The following is a 16,728-nucleotide window of genomic DNA, read 5'->3' on the forward strand; positions in this document are numbered from 1 at the left end:
CCGGGTGGCCCTGGAGATGGAGCACATGGTGTCCGCCGGCACGCTTGAGGCATTCCGCGACCGGTGGGCGCCGCGGGGACTGGAGTGCATCATCACCCTGGCCAACCAAATTTTAATTTAAGTTTTATTTAAAGTTTTATTAATTTACAGTCAATTTGTTTATGTACCAATCAAAAGAGTACACCTGTATGTGGTGGCCCTGGAGATGGAGCACACGGTGTCCACCGGCACGCTCGACGTCTACCGCGATTGGTGGGTGCCACGGAGACTGGAGTGCATCATCACCCTGGCCAACCAAATTTTAATTTAATTTAAGTTTTATTTAATGTTTTATTAAGTTACAGACTATTCATTTAATCACCCAACCAGAAGAGTACACTTGTGTCATCCAATTAAATTTTAATTTAATATGTTAAGGTTCTTTTAAAGTTTTATCAGTTACAGTCCATTTGTTTAATCACCCAAAACCAGAAGAGTACACTTGTGTCGTGCTCTGGAGTCACAATTTTTGATTAGTTGAATTAAAAAAAAAATCACATCTATGAAGACCAGAGGGCGAAAATGGCCAGAGAACGCAGGATGTGGAGCAGACCTGAAACTTAACCAACCTAAATTTTTCATAATCCTTTCATTCTCCATTATCTTTCCCTCAGTAACTGACATTTCTAACGTCCAAAATAAGGTTTGTAACAATAATGACTGTGGTCTCCGTTTTAGAATGTTTTAATGTTTTCAAAAAACGGACTGCCCCGAACAGTTGGGCTCTCGAGCGACAGAACGGACGCGAGTCCAATGAATCAGGGGCAGAAGCAAAATGGTCAGACAGGCGAGCGTGCGTCAGAGGGCGAAAATGGCCAGAGAACGCAGGACGTGCGGCAGGCGAAAATGGTCACCTTCGCGGATGAGATCGCGGGAAGGGAAGAAGATGGTCAGAGAATGGCGGGTGAGGGTGCGGGAAGGGATGAAGATGGTCAGAGAGCCGAGGGTGAAGATGCAGGAAAGGAAGACGATGGTCAGAGAATGGCGGATGAGGGCGCGGGAAGGGAAGAAGATGGTCACAGAATGGCGGGTGAGGGCGCGGGAAGGGATGAAGATGGTCAAAGAGCCGAGGGTCAAGATGCAGGAAAGGAAGACGATGGTCAGAGAATGGCGGGTGAGGGCGCGGGAAGGGATGAAGATGGCCAGAAAATCGAGGGTGAGGGCGTGGGAAGGGATGATGAAGATGGTCCGAGAATGGAGGGTGAAGCCGCGGGAAGGGAAACATATGATAGTGAAGACGCGGGAAGGGATGAAGATGGCCAGAAAGGTGAGGGCGCGGGAAGGGATGAAGATGGCCAGAAAGGTGAGGGCGCGAGAAGGGATGATGAAGATGGTCCGAGAATGGAGGGTGAGGGCGCGGGAAGTAATGAAGATGGTCAGAAAGGTGAGGGCGCGGGAAGGGAAACACATGATAGTGAAGACGCGGGAAGGAATGAAGATGGTCAGAGAATGAAGGGTGAGGGCGCGGGAAGGGATGATGAAGATGGTCCGAGAATGGAGGGTGAGGGCGCGGGAAGGGAAGTACCTGGTCAGATAGTCGAGAATATAGAAGGCGAACGTGGTCAAAGCGAGGACCAGGTGGCCGAAAATGACAAGGGAACAGAAGGCGAGGAACAAGTCAAAATGAAAAGCAGTTTAGACGTTAAAGTTGAAACGATTATAAGAAGCAACATCGGCACGGCGACGGACAAACCAGATTCAGTGTGTGTAGAGGTTGTGACCGATGAAGAGAGACCGACTAAAACTCGCACTACAGTGATTAGGTGCCCTTGCAAACTAACTGAGCACCTACAAGAACCTCAAATAAATAGACTGACATTGTATATTTTTGGCAGTGAAGACGCGGTATTGAAAGAATGTGAGCGCGCTAAAAATATAGATGCCTTCATCATTCACCCTTACAGTACACTCAGGTAAACTTACACCTCCATATTAATCGCCTAAATGTAATCCAAAACGCTGCATATGGCTAGAGTTTGATCTCGGTATCAAAATGTTGATTTCGCAAATATTAGGCCTACGTGAACCTAGTTTGGAATAGTGCTGCAAATTGGCCAGAGATTAATCCTGGAGGCGGAGTTATAATACTGTGCCGGTCAATCTAAACTGCAACTCCTCTGCTGAAGCGTTCTGTTACTTTGTTCTGTCTGGATTAATTTTTTTGTTGGCGTTGCGTCACGTGCATTAGAACTAGTAGCAAAATTAGATTTCTTGATGCAGCATTTGTATTCAAATTAATTTGAAAGAAATCATAGTGAGATTTATGGTTGACAGGATTGCTATACAGTATATATGTAAACCTATGGAAATTCAAAGTAAAAAACGGCAAATGTTGGAAATCTGAAATAAAAACTGGAAATGCTGGAAACACTTAGCAGATCAGTAAGCATCTGTGGAGAAAGAACTGTTGAACAGCATTTAAAAGGAAAAGAACAAAGGGAAGGGGAGGAGAAGTGTACATGACCTGTAAATTGCTCAGGCGATGTTTAAATGACTAAAGTAATAATATTAATATGAGACAGTAGGAAGAAGTATCATAGAAAGAACTTGCATTTATTTAGTACCTTTCATAACCTAAGAGTGTCCCAAAGCACATTACAGCCAATGAAGTACTTTTGAAATGTAGTCACTGTTATAATGTAGGGCAACGCAGCAGCCAAATTGTACACAGCAAGGTCCCACAGACAGCAATGAGATAATGACCAGATAGTCTTTTTTTGTGATGTTGGTTGAGGGATAACGGGACACCGGGAGAACAACCCTGCTCTTCTTTGAAAAGTGCAAGAGGATCTTTACCTCATCTCCACTTTCCTGCACTATCCCCATATGCCTTGATACCTTTAATATTCAAAAATATATCGATCTCTGTCTTGAATATACTCAACGACTGAGCCTCCACAGCCCTCTGGGGAAGAGAATTCCAAAGATTCACCATCCTCTGAGTGAAGAAATTTCTCCCCATCTCAGTCCTAAATGGCCGACCCCTTATGGCTATTGGATCAAACCTGTTAATTTATATCTGCGATATTAATTCATCTATTTTGTTGCGAATGCTTCGCGCATTCAGATATAGTGCCTTTAACTTTGACTTTTTTAATTTTTACCTGATGTCACCTTAGTCACTGATGCCTTATTACCTTTGTTACTCTCTCTGTCACTTCCTGACCCATTTTGCTTAATTTACCCAAAACTACACACTGCTCTAGAGCCTTGACATTTTTCTCGCTGCTTTTAAATTTACTCTCTCCTGAATCCTCCCGCCCCTACCCTCCCTCTTCATTAAAGTTTAAAGTCCTGTCTACTGCCCTAGTTATTCGGTTCGCCAGGACACTGGTCCCAGCCCAGATTAAGTGGAGCCCGTCCCAACGGAACAGCTCCTTCTTTCCCCAGTACTGGTGCCAGTGCCCCATGAACTGAAACACCTTCCTCCCACACCACTCTTTGAGCCATGTATTTAAACCTCTAATCTGTTTGTCCCTATGCCAATTTGCGCGTGGCTCAGGTAACAATCCAGAGATTATTACCTTTGAGGTTCTGCTTTTTAATTTGGATCCTATCTCCTCAAACTCCCTCAGCAGAACCTCATTCCTAGTTCTACCTATGTCGTTGGCTCCTACATGGACCACAATAACTGGATCCACCCCCTCCCACTCCAAGTTCTTCTCCAGCGCAAGGAGATGTCTTTAACCCTGGCACTGGGCAGGCAACATAACCTTTGGAACTCTCGGCCACGGCTGCAGAGAACAGTATCTATCCCCCTGACTATACTGTCCCCTACCACAACTACATTCCCTTTCACTCCCTCCACTGGAATGGCCTCCTGCACCATAGTGCCATGGTCAGCTTGCTCATCCATCCTGCAGGCTTTTCCCTCATCCACACAGGCAGCAAGAACCTCATATCTGTTGGACAAGGGCAAAGGCTGAGGCTCCTCCAGCACTGCACCTGGGGTTCCCTTACCTGCCTGAGTTGCAGTCACACCCTCCTGTCCCTGACCACTAACCAGACCTGTACCACTACCTAATCTAAGGGGTGTGATTGCCTCCTGGATCAAAGTGTCCAGGTAACTCTCCCCATCCCTGATGCCCCGCAATGTCTGCACCTCGGATTCCAGCTCAAAAACTCTGAGCTGAAGTCCCTCAAGATGCACTTACTGCAAACGTGGTTGTCCAGGATCACAATGCTCTCCACAAACTCCCACAAGCTGCAGTTGCGGCACGCCACCTGCACTGCCATCCATATATGACCTTGTTTTATTTAATTCAATTTAATTAAATTTGTAATTAGGTAACTTAGTTTACAGTGTAGTTTCTTGACTTACTTACTTGATCGAGCTTAAGTTATGGGTACTGAAATTAAATATCCGTCGGCGGGAACTCAGCGGCAGCAGCGGGGCTATAAAAGTCCCAGAGACCAGGTAAGGGCTCAGTGCGTCGGCGGGAACTCAGCGGCAGCAGCGGGGCTATAAAAGTCCCAGAGACCAGGTAAGGCCTCAGTGCGTCGGCGGGAACTCAGCGGCAGCAGCGGGGCTATAAAAGTCCCAGAGACCAGGTAAGGCCTCAGTGCGTCGGCGGGAACTCAGCGGCAGCAGCGGGGCTATAAAAGTCCCAGAGACCAGGCAAGGCCTCAGTGCATCGGCGGGAACTCAGCGGCAGCAGCGGGGCTATAAAAGTCCCAGAGACCAGGTAAGGCCTAACAGTCTCCAGTCTGGGAACTCGGAGGGAAGGAGAGAGGTAAAAAGTAATCCAAGTGTGACGTCACCAGAAAGCGGGTAAGTGATTGGTTGGTAAGTATTTCTCCCTTTTTAAGCTTAAATCTCTGGTTTATAGTTTCTAAGGTGTGATATTCACCATCTAGAATCGGGGCGGAGGGTATTTAAGAATAATATTAATAAATTTAATTAATTACATAGAATGGGAGATCTGGTGATGTGTTGCTGCTGCAATATGTGGGAGCTGGTGGACACCATTGATGCTCACGGTGATCACATTTGCAGTAAGTGTTGGCTGCTCGAGGAATTCCGGCTCTGTGTTGAAGAGCTGGAGTCTGAGCTTCAAACACTGAGACACATCAGGGAGGGGGAGAGTTACCTGGACTCTGTGTATCACGAGGTATTCACACCAATTAGATTAATTAATTCAGATGTAGTCCGTGGCCAGGGTCAGGATGGTGTGACTAGAAGTGAGGCAGGTACGGGGATCCAGGAGGTAGTGTTGGAGGAGCCGCAGCCCTTGCACTTGTCCAACAGGTTCGAGGCTCTTACTCCCTGTGAGGATGGGAACAGGGACTGCGGGGAGGATGAGCAACCTGGCCACAGCACCGTGGAGCGGGGGGCCACTCAAGTGGGGGGAGTTAAAAGAAATGTTGTAGTGGTAGGGGATAGTATCGTTAGGGGGATAGATAGAGTTCTTTGCAGCCGAGAGCGAGAGTCCCGAAGGCTGTGTTGCCTGCCCGGTGCCAGGGTTAAGGACATCTCCTCTGGACTGGAGAGAAACTTGGAGTGGGAGGGGGAGGATCCAGTTGTCGTGGTCCATGTTGGTACCAACGACATAGATAGGACAAGGAAGGAGGTTCTGCTGAGGGAGTTTGAGCAGCTAGGGGCCAAATTAAAAAGCAGAACCACAAGGGTACCTGAGCCACGAGCGAATTTGGCTAGGACAAATAAAATTAGAGAGTTAAATGCATGGCTCAAAGACTGGTGTGGGAGAAATGGGTTTTGCTTCCTGGGACACTGGCACCAGCACTGGGGCAGGAGGGAGCTGTTCCGTTGGGACGGGCTTCACTTGGCCAGTGCTGGGACTAGAGTCCTGGCGGATCATATAACTAGGGCTGTAGAGAGGGCTTTAAACTAACTAGTGGGGGGGAGGTTCCTAGAGAGCAAATAATAAAAATGACAACAGAGAAGGTCATAGACTTAGGTAGCAGTGGGGAAATTAAAAACCAGAGCGTGTCAGGAAGGGGCAGAAGGTATGGAGTAAAAGGTAAAGTAATAAAAAGGGCAAAAGCAGGAACTAAGTGTCACAAAACATCTTTGAAAGTTCTCTATCTGAATGCACGTAGCATTCGTAACAAAATAGATGAGTTAATGGCACAAATAACTACATATGGGTATGATCTTGTGGCCATTACAGAAACATGGCTGCAGGGTGACAATGCCTGGGAATTAAACATACCAGGTTATTTAACGATCAGGAAGGACAGGCAGGAAGGAAGGGGAGGTGGGGTGGCTATGTTAATAAAGGAAGGAATCACTGTAATACAGAGAAATGATATTGGGTCAAAAGATCAGGATAATGAAACAGTTTGGGTGGAGGTAAGGAATAATAAGGGGAAAAAAACACTAGTGGGCGTAGTCTATAGGCCTCCGAACAGTGGCAACTCTGTTGGACGGAGTATCAATCAGGAAATAGTTGAGGCTTGTAATAAGGGAACATCTATAATTATGGGGGATTTTAACCATCATATTAATTGGACAAATCAAATTGGGCAGGGCTGCCTTGAGGATGAGTTCATTGAGTGTATTAGGGATGGGTTTCTTGAGCAGTATGTAACTGAACCGACCAGGGGGCAAGCAACCTTAGATCTGGTCCTGTGTAACGAGACAGGATTAATTAAAAATGTCCTAGTAAAGGATCCCCTTGGAATGAGTGACCATAACATGGTTGAATTCCATATTCAATTAGAGGGTGAGAAGGTTGGATCTCAAACAAGTGTGCTAAGCTTGAATAAAGGAGACTATGAAGGTATGAGAGCGGAATTGAGTAGAGTGGATTGGGAAAATAGATTAAAGGGTAAGACGATACATGATCAGTGGTGTACATTTAAGGAATTATTTTACAACTTCCAAAAAAAATATATTCGACTGAGAAGAAAAGGGTGTAAAAGAAAAGACAGCCATCCGTGGCTAAGTAAAGAAATTAAGGATAGTATTCGACTAAAAACAACGGCATATAAGGTAGCCAAATCTAGTGGGAGGATAGAGGATTGGGAAAACTTTAAAAGACAGCAAAAAATAACAAAAAGATTGATTAAGAAAGGGAAGATAGATTATGAAAGTAAATTAGCAAAAAATATAAAAACAGATAGTAAGAGTTTTTATAGTTATATAAAAAGAAAAAGGGTGGCTAAAGTAAATGTTGGTCCCTTAGAGGATGAGACTGGGAAATTAATGGTGGGAAATATGGAGATGGCAAAAACACTGAATGAATATTTTGTATCAGTCTTTACAGTAGAAGACACTAAGAATACCTCAACACTGGACAAACAGGGGGCTATGGGGGGGGGAGGAGCTAAACACGATCAAAATCACTAAGGAAGTGGTACTTGGTAAAATAATGGGACTCAAGGCGGATAAATCACCTGGACCTGATGGCTTACATCCTAGGGTCTTGAGGGAAGTGGCGGTAGGGATTGTGGATGCATTGGTAATAATTTTCCAAAACTCCCTGGACTCGGCAAAGGTCCCTGCAGGCTGGAAAACTGCTAATGTAACACCCTTATTTAAAAAGGGCAGTAGACAGAAGGCTGGAAACTATAGACCAGTTAGCCTAACATCTGTGGTAGGTAAAATTTTGGAGTCCATTATTAAGGAGACAGTAACAGGACATTTGGATAATCATAATTTAATAGGACAAAGTCAGCATGGTTTTATGAAGGGGAAGTCATGTTTGACAAATTTGCTGGAGTTCTTTGAGGAAGTAACATATAGGGTGGATAAAGGGGAACCAGTGGACGTAGTGTATTTAGACTTCCAAAAGGCATTTGACAAGGTGCCACACAAAAGATTATTGCTTAAGATAAAAAATCACGGGATTGGGGGTAATATTCTGGCATGGATAGAGGATTGGCTATCTAACAGAAGGCAGAGAGTTGGGATAAATGGTTCATTCTCAGACTGGCAATCAGTAACTAGTGGTGTTCCGCAGGGGTCAGTGCTGGGTCCCCAACTCTACAATCTATATTAACGATTTGGAGGAGGGGACCGAGTGTAACATATCAAAGTTTGCAGATGATACTAAGATGGGAGGGAAAGTAGTGAGTGAGGAGGACATAAAAAACCTGTAAGGGGACATAGACAGGCTAAGTAAGTGGGCAGAGATTTGGCAGATGGAATACAATACTGGAAAGTGTGAGGTTATGCACTTTGGCAGGAAAAATCGTAGAGCAAGTTATTATCTTAATGGCAAGAAACTGGAAAGTACTGAAGTACAAAGGGATCTGGGGGTCCTGGTGCACGAAACTCAAAAGGTTAGTATGCAGGTGCAGCAAGTGATTAAGAAGGCCTTCTCTGCTCCAAGCAGAACAACCCCAGCTTCTCCAGTCTGTTCACGTAACTGTAATCCCTCATCCCTGGAACCATTCTAGTAAATCTCTTCTGTACCCTCTCCAAAGCCTTTATGTCCTTCCTAAAGTGTGGTGCCTAGAATTAGACACAATACTCCAACTAGAGCTGAGCTAGTGTTTTATGTAGGTTTAACACAACTCCTGGCTTTTGTACTCTATGCCTCTATTAATAAAGCCCAGGATCCCATATGCTTTATTAACTGATTTGTTAACCTGTCCTGCCACCTTCAAAGATTTTTGCACAAGCACCCCCAGGTCTCTCTGTTCTTGCATGCTCTTTAAAATTGTATCATTTAGTGTGTATGGTCTCTCCTCATTCTTCCTACCAAAATGTATCACCTCACACTTCTCTGCGTTGAATTTAATCTGCCATGTGTTTGCCCATTCCACCAGCCTGTCTATGTCTTATTGAAGCCTATTACTATACTCCTCACTGTTTACTACACTTCCAAGTTTCGTGGCATCTGCAGATTTTGAAATTATGCCCTGCACCCCTAAGTCCAAGTCATGAATGTGGTGTATGTGCCTTTAAGAGCCCCCTATGTACTGTAATGCCGGTAATGGCCACTCGGGCTATATAAGCCTGTATAGTGTCTTGTACCTGTTAGTTCACCTCCAGACTTTGTTCAGTAAACACCTGTGAAACCAACTCCTGCATTCCGTGTCTCCATTAACACATGGATACAACAATGAATGTATATCAAAAACAGCAGTGGACCTAGTACTAAACCGTGGGGAACGCCACTGTATAACTGCCATGGGCTTCATTTTGCTAACAAACCTAACATGTACTTTATCAAATTCCTTTTGAAAGTCCATATACACAACATCAACTGCATTGCCGTCATCCAGCCTCTCTCTTACCTCATCAAAGAACTCAATCAAGTTAGTCAAATATGATTTGTCCTTAACAAATCCATGCTGGCTCTCTTTTATTAAGTCCATGCTTGTCCAAGTGGCTGTTAATATTCTCTCAGATTATTGTTTCTAAAAGCTTCTCCGCCACTGAAGTTAAGCTGACTGACCTGTAATTGCCAGGTTTACCCTTCTCCCCTTTTTTGAACAAGGGTGTAACATTTACAATCCTCCAGTCCTTTGGCACCACCCCTGCATCTAAGGAGGACTGGAAGATTGTGGCCAGCACCTCCACAATTTCTCCCCTTACTTCCCTCAGCAACCTAGGATGCATCCTGTAGTGATCAATAACATGTCATTCTATAGTGGACACTAGGTGGAGCCGTAGAGCTGCGTAGAGCTGTATATAGCTGTATGTATAAGACTACACTGCCCAGCTGTATATATATTAAGACTACATTACCCACGAGGCACTAGGCTACCCACAAGGCAACAGTCAAGATGGCAGCCTGCACACAGGAGCACACATGCTGCATCTCTACAGATACTGTACCTAGAGAACGTGTACTGAATAAATGACTAGCTAGAAGCTAGCTGTGTTCATCATAAGAATGTCTATTTATTAATGAACATAACATGGTACCAGGGTGGTGAAGCTCTGCTGAAAATTGTGAAAAGCGACATGGAGAATTTGAAGCCACCAGAGCGTTTGAATCTCGAGGGAAATGTCGACTACAATTGGCGGATTTTTAAACAACAATTCGAACTCTACATTGCAGCCATCGGATTCGGTACGAAGCCAGACGCAAGGAAGATAGCGTTGCTGCTTACGGTTGCAGGCCCACAGGCGATAGAGGTATTTAATACATTTGTATTTAATCCAGAGGAGAACAGAGGAAAATTAGAAGATGTGCTAAAAAAATTTGATGCACATTGCTCTCCCAAAAAGAATGAGACGTATGAAAGATATATCTTCCGTTCTCGGACACAGCAACAAAATGAGACTTTTGATAGCTTTATAACTGATCTGAAACTGAAAGCACAGACATGTAATTTCTCTGAGCTCAAAGCATCCATGATTCGTGACCAGATTGTGTTTGGTATTCATGATAAAAAAGTCAGGGAACGTCTGTTGAGAGAAACCGAACTAAATTTGGAAAATGCGGTGAAAATATGCCAAGCCAGCTAGCTAGCTCGAAAGCACACGAAGACTTTCAGTGAAATCAATAATGATGCGATTGTAATGAGTGATAATGCTGCTGTCGGTGCTGTGTCCTACAAGGGGAAGAAACGTGGGCAGAACAGAAATGAAAAGCAATCGGAGGATGACATTTTAAATTGTAAACGCTGTGGTTACAAACACCAGTTAAGACAATGCCCAGCGTTTGGAAAAATGTGCACAAAGTGTAATGGAAAGAATCACTTTGCCAAACAATGCTTTTCAAAAGTAAAAACTAAGAAAGGCAATGAGTTAATGTGATTGAGGACACTGGTTTAAGTGAGACATTTTTTGTAGGAATGGTGTCGTGATGATATCAAAAAAGATACAGAAAATGTGCAGCCCTCAGAAATGGACAATGCTGAACATAAAGTCAATGCAGTAAAAGTGGACAAATGGATGATCCCACTGCAGATAAATGGAGCATTAGTTACATTGAAACTGGACACTGGGGCAAAAGCAAACTTAATCAGTATGAATGACATAAAAAATATGAAAGAAAAGCCCAAAATACAGAATAAGTCAGTACTACTGAAGGACTATAATGGACAGAAAATAGATAGCTTAGGTGTATGCAGACTTAAAGTGACAGTCAAAGAGCAAGTGCATCATCTCATGTTTTCTGTTGTGGCTGAAAGACTTGATTCGATACTAGGTGACAAAGCTTGTGAAGACTTAGAACTGGTCAAGAGAGTCTACCGTATAAACTGTGCCATAAGCAGACCAGATGATGAAGCAGAGAGCCCATCAAGTATGAAAAGGCCAAAGGGTATCCATGTCTTCAAAAAGCCTAGTTTCTCCAAGAAGAAAGAAAAAGACTTTAAGGTCAAAGAGAAGGCAAAGGAAGAAAAGCACAAAGAGGAAAAACACAAGGAGAAAAAGTCCAAAGATATAACCGCAGCAGATGTTGTTAAGCAGTGGAAAGAGAAAAAGAAAAAGAAGAAGCCTGCACCAGAGCAGGAAGCAGTTCCGGTGGATACTCCTTCTTCCCTCAGGCTAACCTTTGGTGTTCCATTAGCCGAGGCTGCTGAGAGGACTATGCTGTATGATGGGATCCAGCTGCCAGCAGTTTTTCGAGAGTGCATTGACTACATTGAGAGTTATGGCATGAAGAGTGAAGGAAACACTGAAACCCTCTCCAAGCAAAGATCGCAAGGAGACCTCGATCTATACAAGAGCAGATTGATGACAATGCCGCAACTGCATCTTGTCATTCACCGCCAGAAGAATCTCATGAAGACACATCAGACTTACCCGTGTTGAGAAGATCCACACGTGAAGTAAAAAAGCCTGATAGACTTAATCTTTGAGTACAATGTAGAGCTTTGAAAATGTGTTGACTGTTTTGAAAATGTTTATGTTTATAGAGCACTAACAAAAGTGTTACTGATATTATCTTTATTGTTTTCTTGAAAGTTGATTGATATTGATTTTGTTAAACCTCAAAGAAAGGGGGATGTAGTGATCAATAACATCATTCTATAGTGGACACTAGGTGGAGCCGTAGAGCTGTATATAGCTGTATGTATAAGACTACACTGCCCAGCTGTATATATATTAAGACTACATTACCCATGAGGCACTAGGCTACCCACAAGGCAACAGTCAAGATGGCAGCCTGCACACAGGAGCACACATGCTGCATCTCTACAGATACTGTACCTAGAGAACGTGTACTGAATAAATGACTAGCTAGAAGCTAGCTGTGTTCATCATAAGAATGTCTATTTATTAATGAACATAACACATCCCATCTGTACCGGGTGACTTTTTTACTTTAATTACTGCCAGCCTTTTTAGTACCTTTTTATCTATTTTTACCTCATCCAGTATCCCAGCAATCTCCTCATTTACCATAGCTTTGTCAAAGTACTTTTCCTTGGTAAACTCCGATGCAAAGTACTCATTTAGTACCTCAGCCATGTCTTCTGCCTCCACCAATAGTTCTCCATTTTGGTCCCTAATCGGCCGCACCAGTCCTCTGACAACCCTTTTACTGTTAACATGCCTATAGAAGATCTTTGAATTCCCTATTATGTTAGCCACGAATCTATTCTCGTACAGTCTCTTTGCCCCTCTTATTTCCTTTTTCACTTCTCCTCTGTACTTTTTATAGTAAGCCTGATCCTCCCTTGTGAAGCTGACATCTGTCATTCGTCCCCTTTTTCTGCTTCATCCTACTCTCCTACTCCTTTGTCATCCAGGGAGCTTTGGCTTTGGTTGTCCTCCCTTTGGTTGTCCTCCCTAATGGAATGTTGGCTTTCATTGCTAGGGGGATAGAATATAAAAATAGGGAGGTATTGCTTCAGTTGTACAAGGCATTGGTGAGTCCGCACCTGGAATACTGCGTACAGTTTTGATGTCCATACTTAAGAAAGGACATACTTGCTCTCGAGTCAGTACAAAGAAGGTTCACTCGGTTAATCCCGGGGATGAGGGGATGGACATATGAGGAGAGGTTGAGTAGATTGGGACTCTACTCATTGGAGTTCAGAAGAATGAGAGGCGATCTTATTGAAACATATAAGATTGTGAAGGGGTTGGATCAGGTGGATGCGGGGAGGATGTTCCCGATGATGGGTGAAACTAGAACTAGGGGGCATAGTCTTAGAATAAGGGGCTGCTCTTTCAAAACTGAGATGAGGAGGAACTACTTCACTCAGAGGGTGGTAGGTCCATGGAATATGCTGCCCCAAAAAGCTGTAGAAGCTACATCATTACATAAATTTAAAACAGAAATAGACAGTTTCCTAGAAGTAAAGGGAATTAAGGGTTACGGGGAGCGGGCAGGAATTTGGACATGAGTCTAGGTTCGGATCGGCCATGGCCCTGTGGGTAGCGGAGCGGGCCCAGGGGCCGTGTAGCCTGATCCTGCTCCTATTTCGTGTGTCTAATTCTGTTAGATTCAGGAGATGGTTCTGTGATAGTGGATTGGCGGTTAGGATCAGATCAGCCATGATCTTATTGAATGGCGGAGCAGGCTCGAGGGGCCGATTGGCCTACTCCTGCTCCTATTTCTTATGTTCTTATGTTCTTTCCCTCTTGTGGGAACGTACCTAGACTGTACCCGAACCATCTCCTCTTTAAAGGCTGCCCATTGCTGCATTACATTTTTGCCTGCCAGTCTTTGACTCCAATTTACCCGGGCCAGATCCCTCCTCAATTCGCTGAAATTAGCCCTTCTCCAGTTAAGTATTTTTTATTTTAGATTGCTCCTTGTCCTTCTCCATAACTAATCTAAACCTTACAATACTATGATCACTATTCCCGAGACGCTCTCCAACTGTGACATTCTCCACTTGGCCCACTTCATTCCCTAGTACTAGATCCAGCAATGCCTCCTTCCTCGTTGGCCAGGAAACATACTGATCAGGAAAATTCTGGACAGAGTTCAGAAATTCCTCCACTTCGTTGCTTTTAACACAATCACTGCTCCACTCAATATTGGGGTAGTTAAAGTCTTCTATTATCACTACTCTACAGTTCTTGCACCTCTCAGTAATTTATTTGCTAATCTACCCCTCTATCTCCTTCCCACTAATTGATGGCCTATAAAATACACCAATAGCGTAATAGTGTTGCGGCTGCCGCGGAACACGAATGGAGGCCGAACCGATCTGAGGAACACATGGCTTTTATTACATTCTCTTGAGAGATGGCTGCCCCAGCTCCTCTCTCTGCTAAACCCGAAAACAGACTGAGGGCGACACCCGCGCTTTTGAGTACACAATGAGGGCGACGCCCGCTCCTTTGTCATGCCTTAAAGGCAGCATGCTTCTTAAAGGCAAAGTGCCCGATTTATTGTCCACGGACGGAAAAGTGGATTGCGCCCGTTTAGGTGGCGATCCGCCACACAGCTCCCCCCAGAATCTGCTTAGGAGGTGTGGACGAGACGGTGCGGCGGTCTGATGGGCCGGCCGGTGCGGCTCTTGTAGGACGCCGGTGGACGTGGAACGGTCGGGCGTGGAGCAGCCGGGTGTACTGGCTTGAGGGCAGGTCGGCCGCGTGGCGGTGGACGAGCTACTGGGACCTGCTCACCGGGCTCCGAGTGTGCTGGCTTGAGTCGGTCAACCGACACTTTTTCAGTCCTGTCGCCCACTTGTAGGTCGAAAATTTTGTCCCCAGCCTGTAGCACTTTGTAGGGCCCGTCGTACGGGGGTTGAAGGGGTCCGCGGTGGGCATCGTGTTGGATGAAAACGAACCGTGCCTGGTGCAGGCTTAGCGGGATGTGTGAGGTGGATTCGCCGTGCCGGGCAATGGGCACCGGGGCGAACTGTAGCGCCGGTGAGGCGAAGTCGTGGCGTTGCTGGTCGGCTGACCAGGGTGTCGTGGCGGTGGGCAGGAACTCGCCGGGTACGCGCAGCGGCTGGCCGTACACGAGCTCTGCTGCCGATGCGTGGAGGTCTTTAACCGCGGAGCGCAGGCCGAGGAGGACCCACGGGAGTCGGTCGGTCCAGGCGCCGTCCTGGAGGCTGGCTCGAAGAGATGCCTTCAAGGATCTGTGGAACCGCTCACACAGTCCGTTGGCTTGGGGGTGGTATGCTGTGGTGCGGTGAATGGTCACCCCGAGATTGCGTGCGATGGCGGTCCAGAGTTCAGAGGTAAATTGCGGACCTCTGTCCGACGTCATGTCGGAGGGGACGCTGAACCGTGCGACCCAGGTGCTGACGAAGGCTCTGGCGATGTCGGCAGTGGTGGTAGAGGTCAGTGGAATTGCCTCGGGCCAGCGCGTGGTGCGGTCGACGATCGTCAGCAAGTGCGTGTGGCCTTGCGACGGCGGCAGGGGCCCGACGATGTCCACGTGGATGTGGTCGAATCTACATGAAGGGACGGTGAACTCCTCGAGGGGTGCTTTCGTGTGTTGCTGCACCTTGGCCCGTTGGCAGGCTAGGCAGGAGTTGGCCCAAGTACGCACATCCTTGCGAAGGCCGCGCCAGACAAAGCGGTTGGCTACCAATTTGATGGATGCGCGGGCGCCGGGGTGGGAGAGGTTGTGGAGAATCTCGAATACCCGGCGGCGCCAGGACGCTGGGACGACGGGCCGAGGTTGAGATAGGGATATGTCGCACATGACCGTGACTGCGGTCGGGCCGCAGGCGACGTCGGCCAGGCGTAGCCCTGGTAGGTTGGTAGGTGCGGAGAGCAGATCAGGGTCCGTGAGCTGGTCTGCTGCGAGTTGAGCGTAGTCGACTGCCAGGTGTGCGGCGTGGATGGCGGGGCGGGAGAGGCAGTCGGCTACCACGTTGTCTCGGCCGGAGACGTGTTGGATGTCCGTGGTGAACTCGGACACTGCCGCGAGCTGGCGCTGCTGCCTGGCGGACCAGGGGTCGGTTGTCTTTGCCATTGCGAATGTCAGGGGTTTGTGGTCGACAAACGCAGTGAATGGGTGGCCCTCCAGCAAAAACCGAAAATGGCGGACCGCCAGGTACAGCGCGAGGAGCTCGCGGTCGAAGGTGCTGTACTTGACCTCCGGGGGCGTAGTTGGCGGCTGAAGAAGGCAAGTGGTTGCCAGGCGCCGTCGACCCACTGCTCGTAGACGGCGCCGACCGCGTGGTCGGAGGCGTCCGTGGTGAGCGCTACTCTGGCATTGGGCCGTGGGTGCGCGAGCAGGGTGGCGTCGGCGAGCGCGGTCTTGGTGGAGTTGAAGGCGGCTGATACGTCTGCCGTCCATTCGACCGCCATCTTGCCGCTCCTGCCCCGGAGGGCTTCATACAGGGGCCTCATGAGGGACGCCGCTTTGGGGATGAAGCGGTTGTAGAAATTCACCATCCCGAGGAACTCCTGGAGTCCTTTGATGGTGGTGGGGCGGGGAAATTGCTGGACGGCCTGCACCTTGGTGGGCAGGGGAATGGCCCCAGCATGGGTGATGTGGTGGCCGAGGAAGTCGATCTTGTCCAGGCCGAACTGGCACTTGGCTGGGCTGAGGATGAGCCCGTGGTCGCTGAGGCGCCCGAACAGGATGCGAAGGTGTTCGAGGTGTTCCTGCTTGGAGGAACTGGCTACCAGGATGTCGTCCAGGTAGACGAACAGGAACTTCAGGTCCCGAAGGACCGAGTCCATGAGCCGTTGGAATGCCTGGGCCGCATTTTTGAGGCCGAAGGGCATCCGCAGGAACTCGAAAAGCCCGAAGGGGGTGATTACGGCCGTCTTGGGGACGTCCGCGGGGTGGACGGGGACTTGGTGGTAGCCGCGCACCAGGTCGACTTTGGAAAAGACTGAGCGGCCGGCCAGTCTAGCTGAGAAGTCCTGAATGTGCGGCACGGGGTACCGAT

General features: G+C 47.1%; 1 protein-coding gene across 1 annotated transcript in view; it reads left to right on the forward strand.

Annotated features, from left to right (window-relative positions):
* The first annotated feature begins 1,193 nt into the window (after positions 1–1,193).
* The window catches only part of LOC147107646 (potassium/sodium hyperpolarization-activated cyclic nucleotide-gated channel 2-like), a 206,419-nt gene continuing 190,884 nt past the window's right edge, over positions 1,194–16,728 (forward strand). The window contains exon 1 of the mRNA XM_086006852.1: positions 1,194–1,952. Within this exon, the coding sequence (XP_085862978.1) occupies positions 1,234–1,952 (719 nt within the window). The 5' untranslated portion in view covers positions 1,194–1,233. The remainder of the gene's footprint in view (positions 1,953–16,728) is intronic.

Source organism: Somniosus microcephalus, chromosome 14, assembly GCF_052327205.1.
Source record: "Somniosus microcephalus isolate GS21.2 chromosome 14, FLI_Smic_1.0, whole genome shotgun sequence".
NCBI classification, from domain to species: Eukaryota; Metazoa; Chordata; class Chondrichthyes; order Squaliformes; family Somniosidae; genus Somniosus; species Somniosus microcephalus.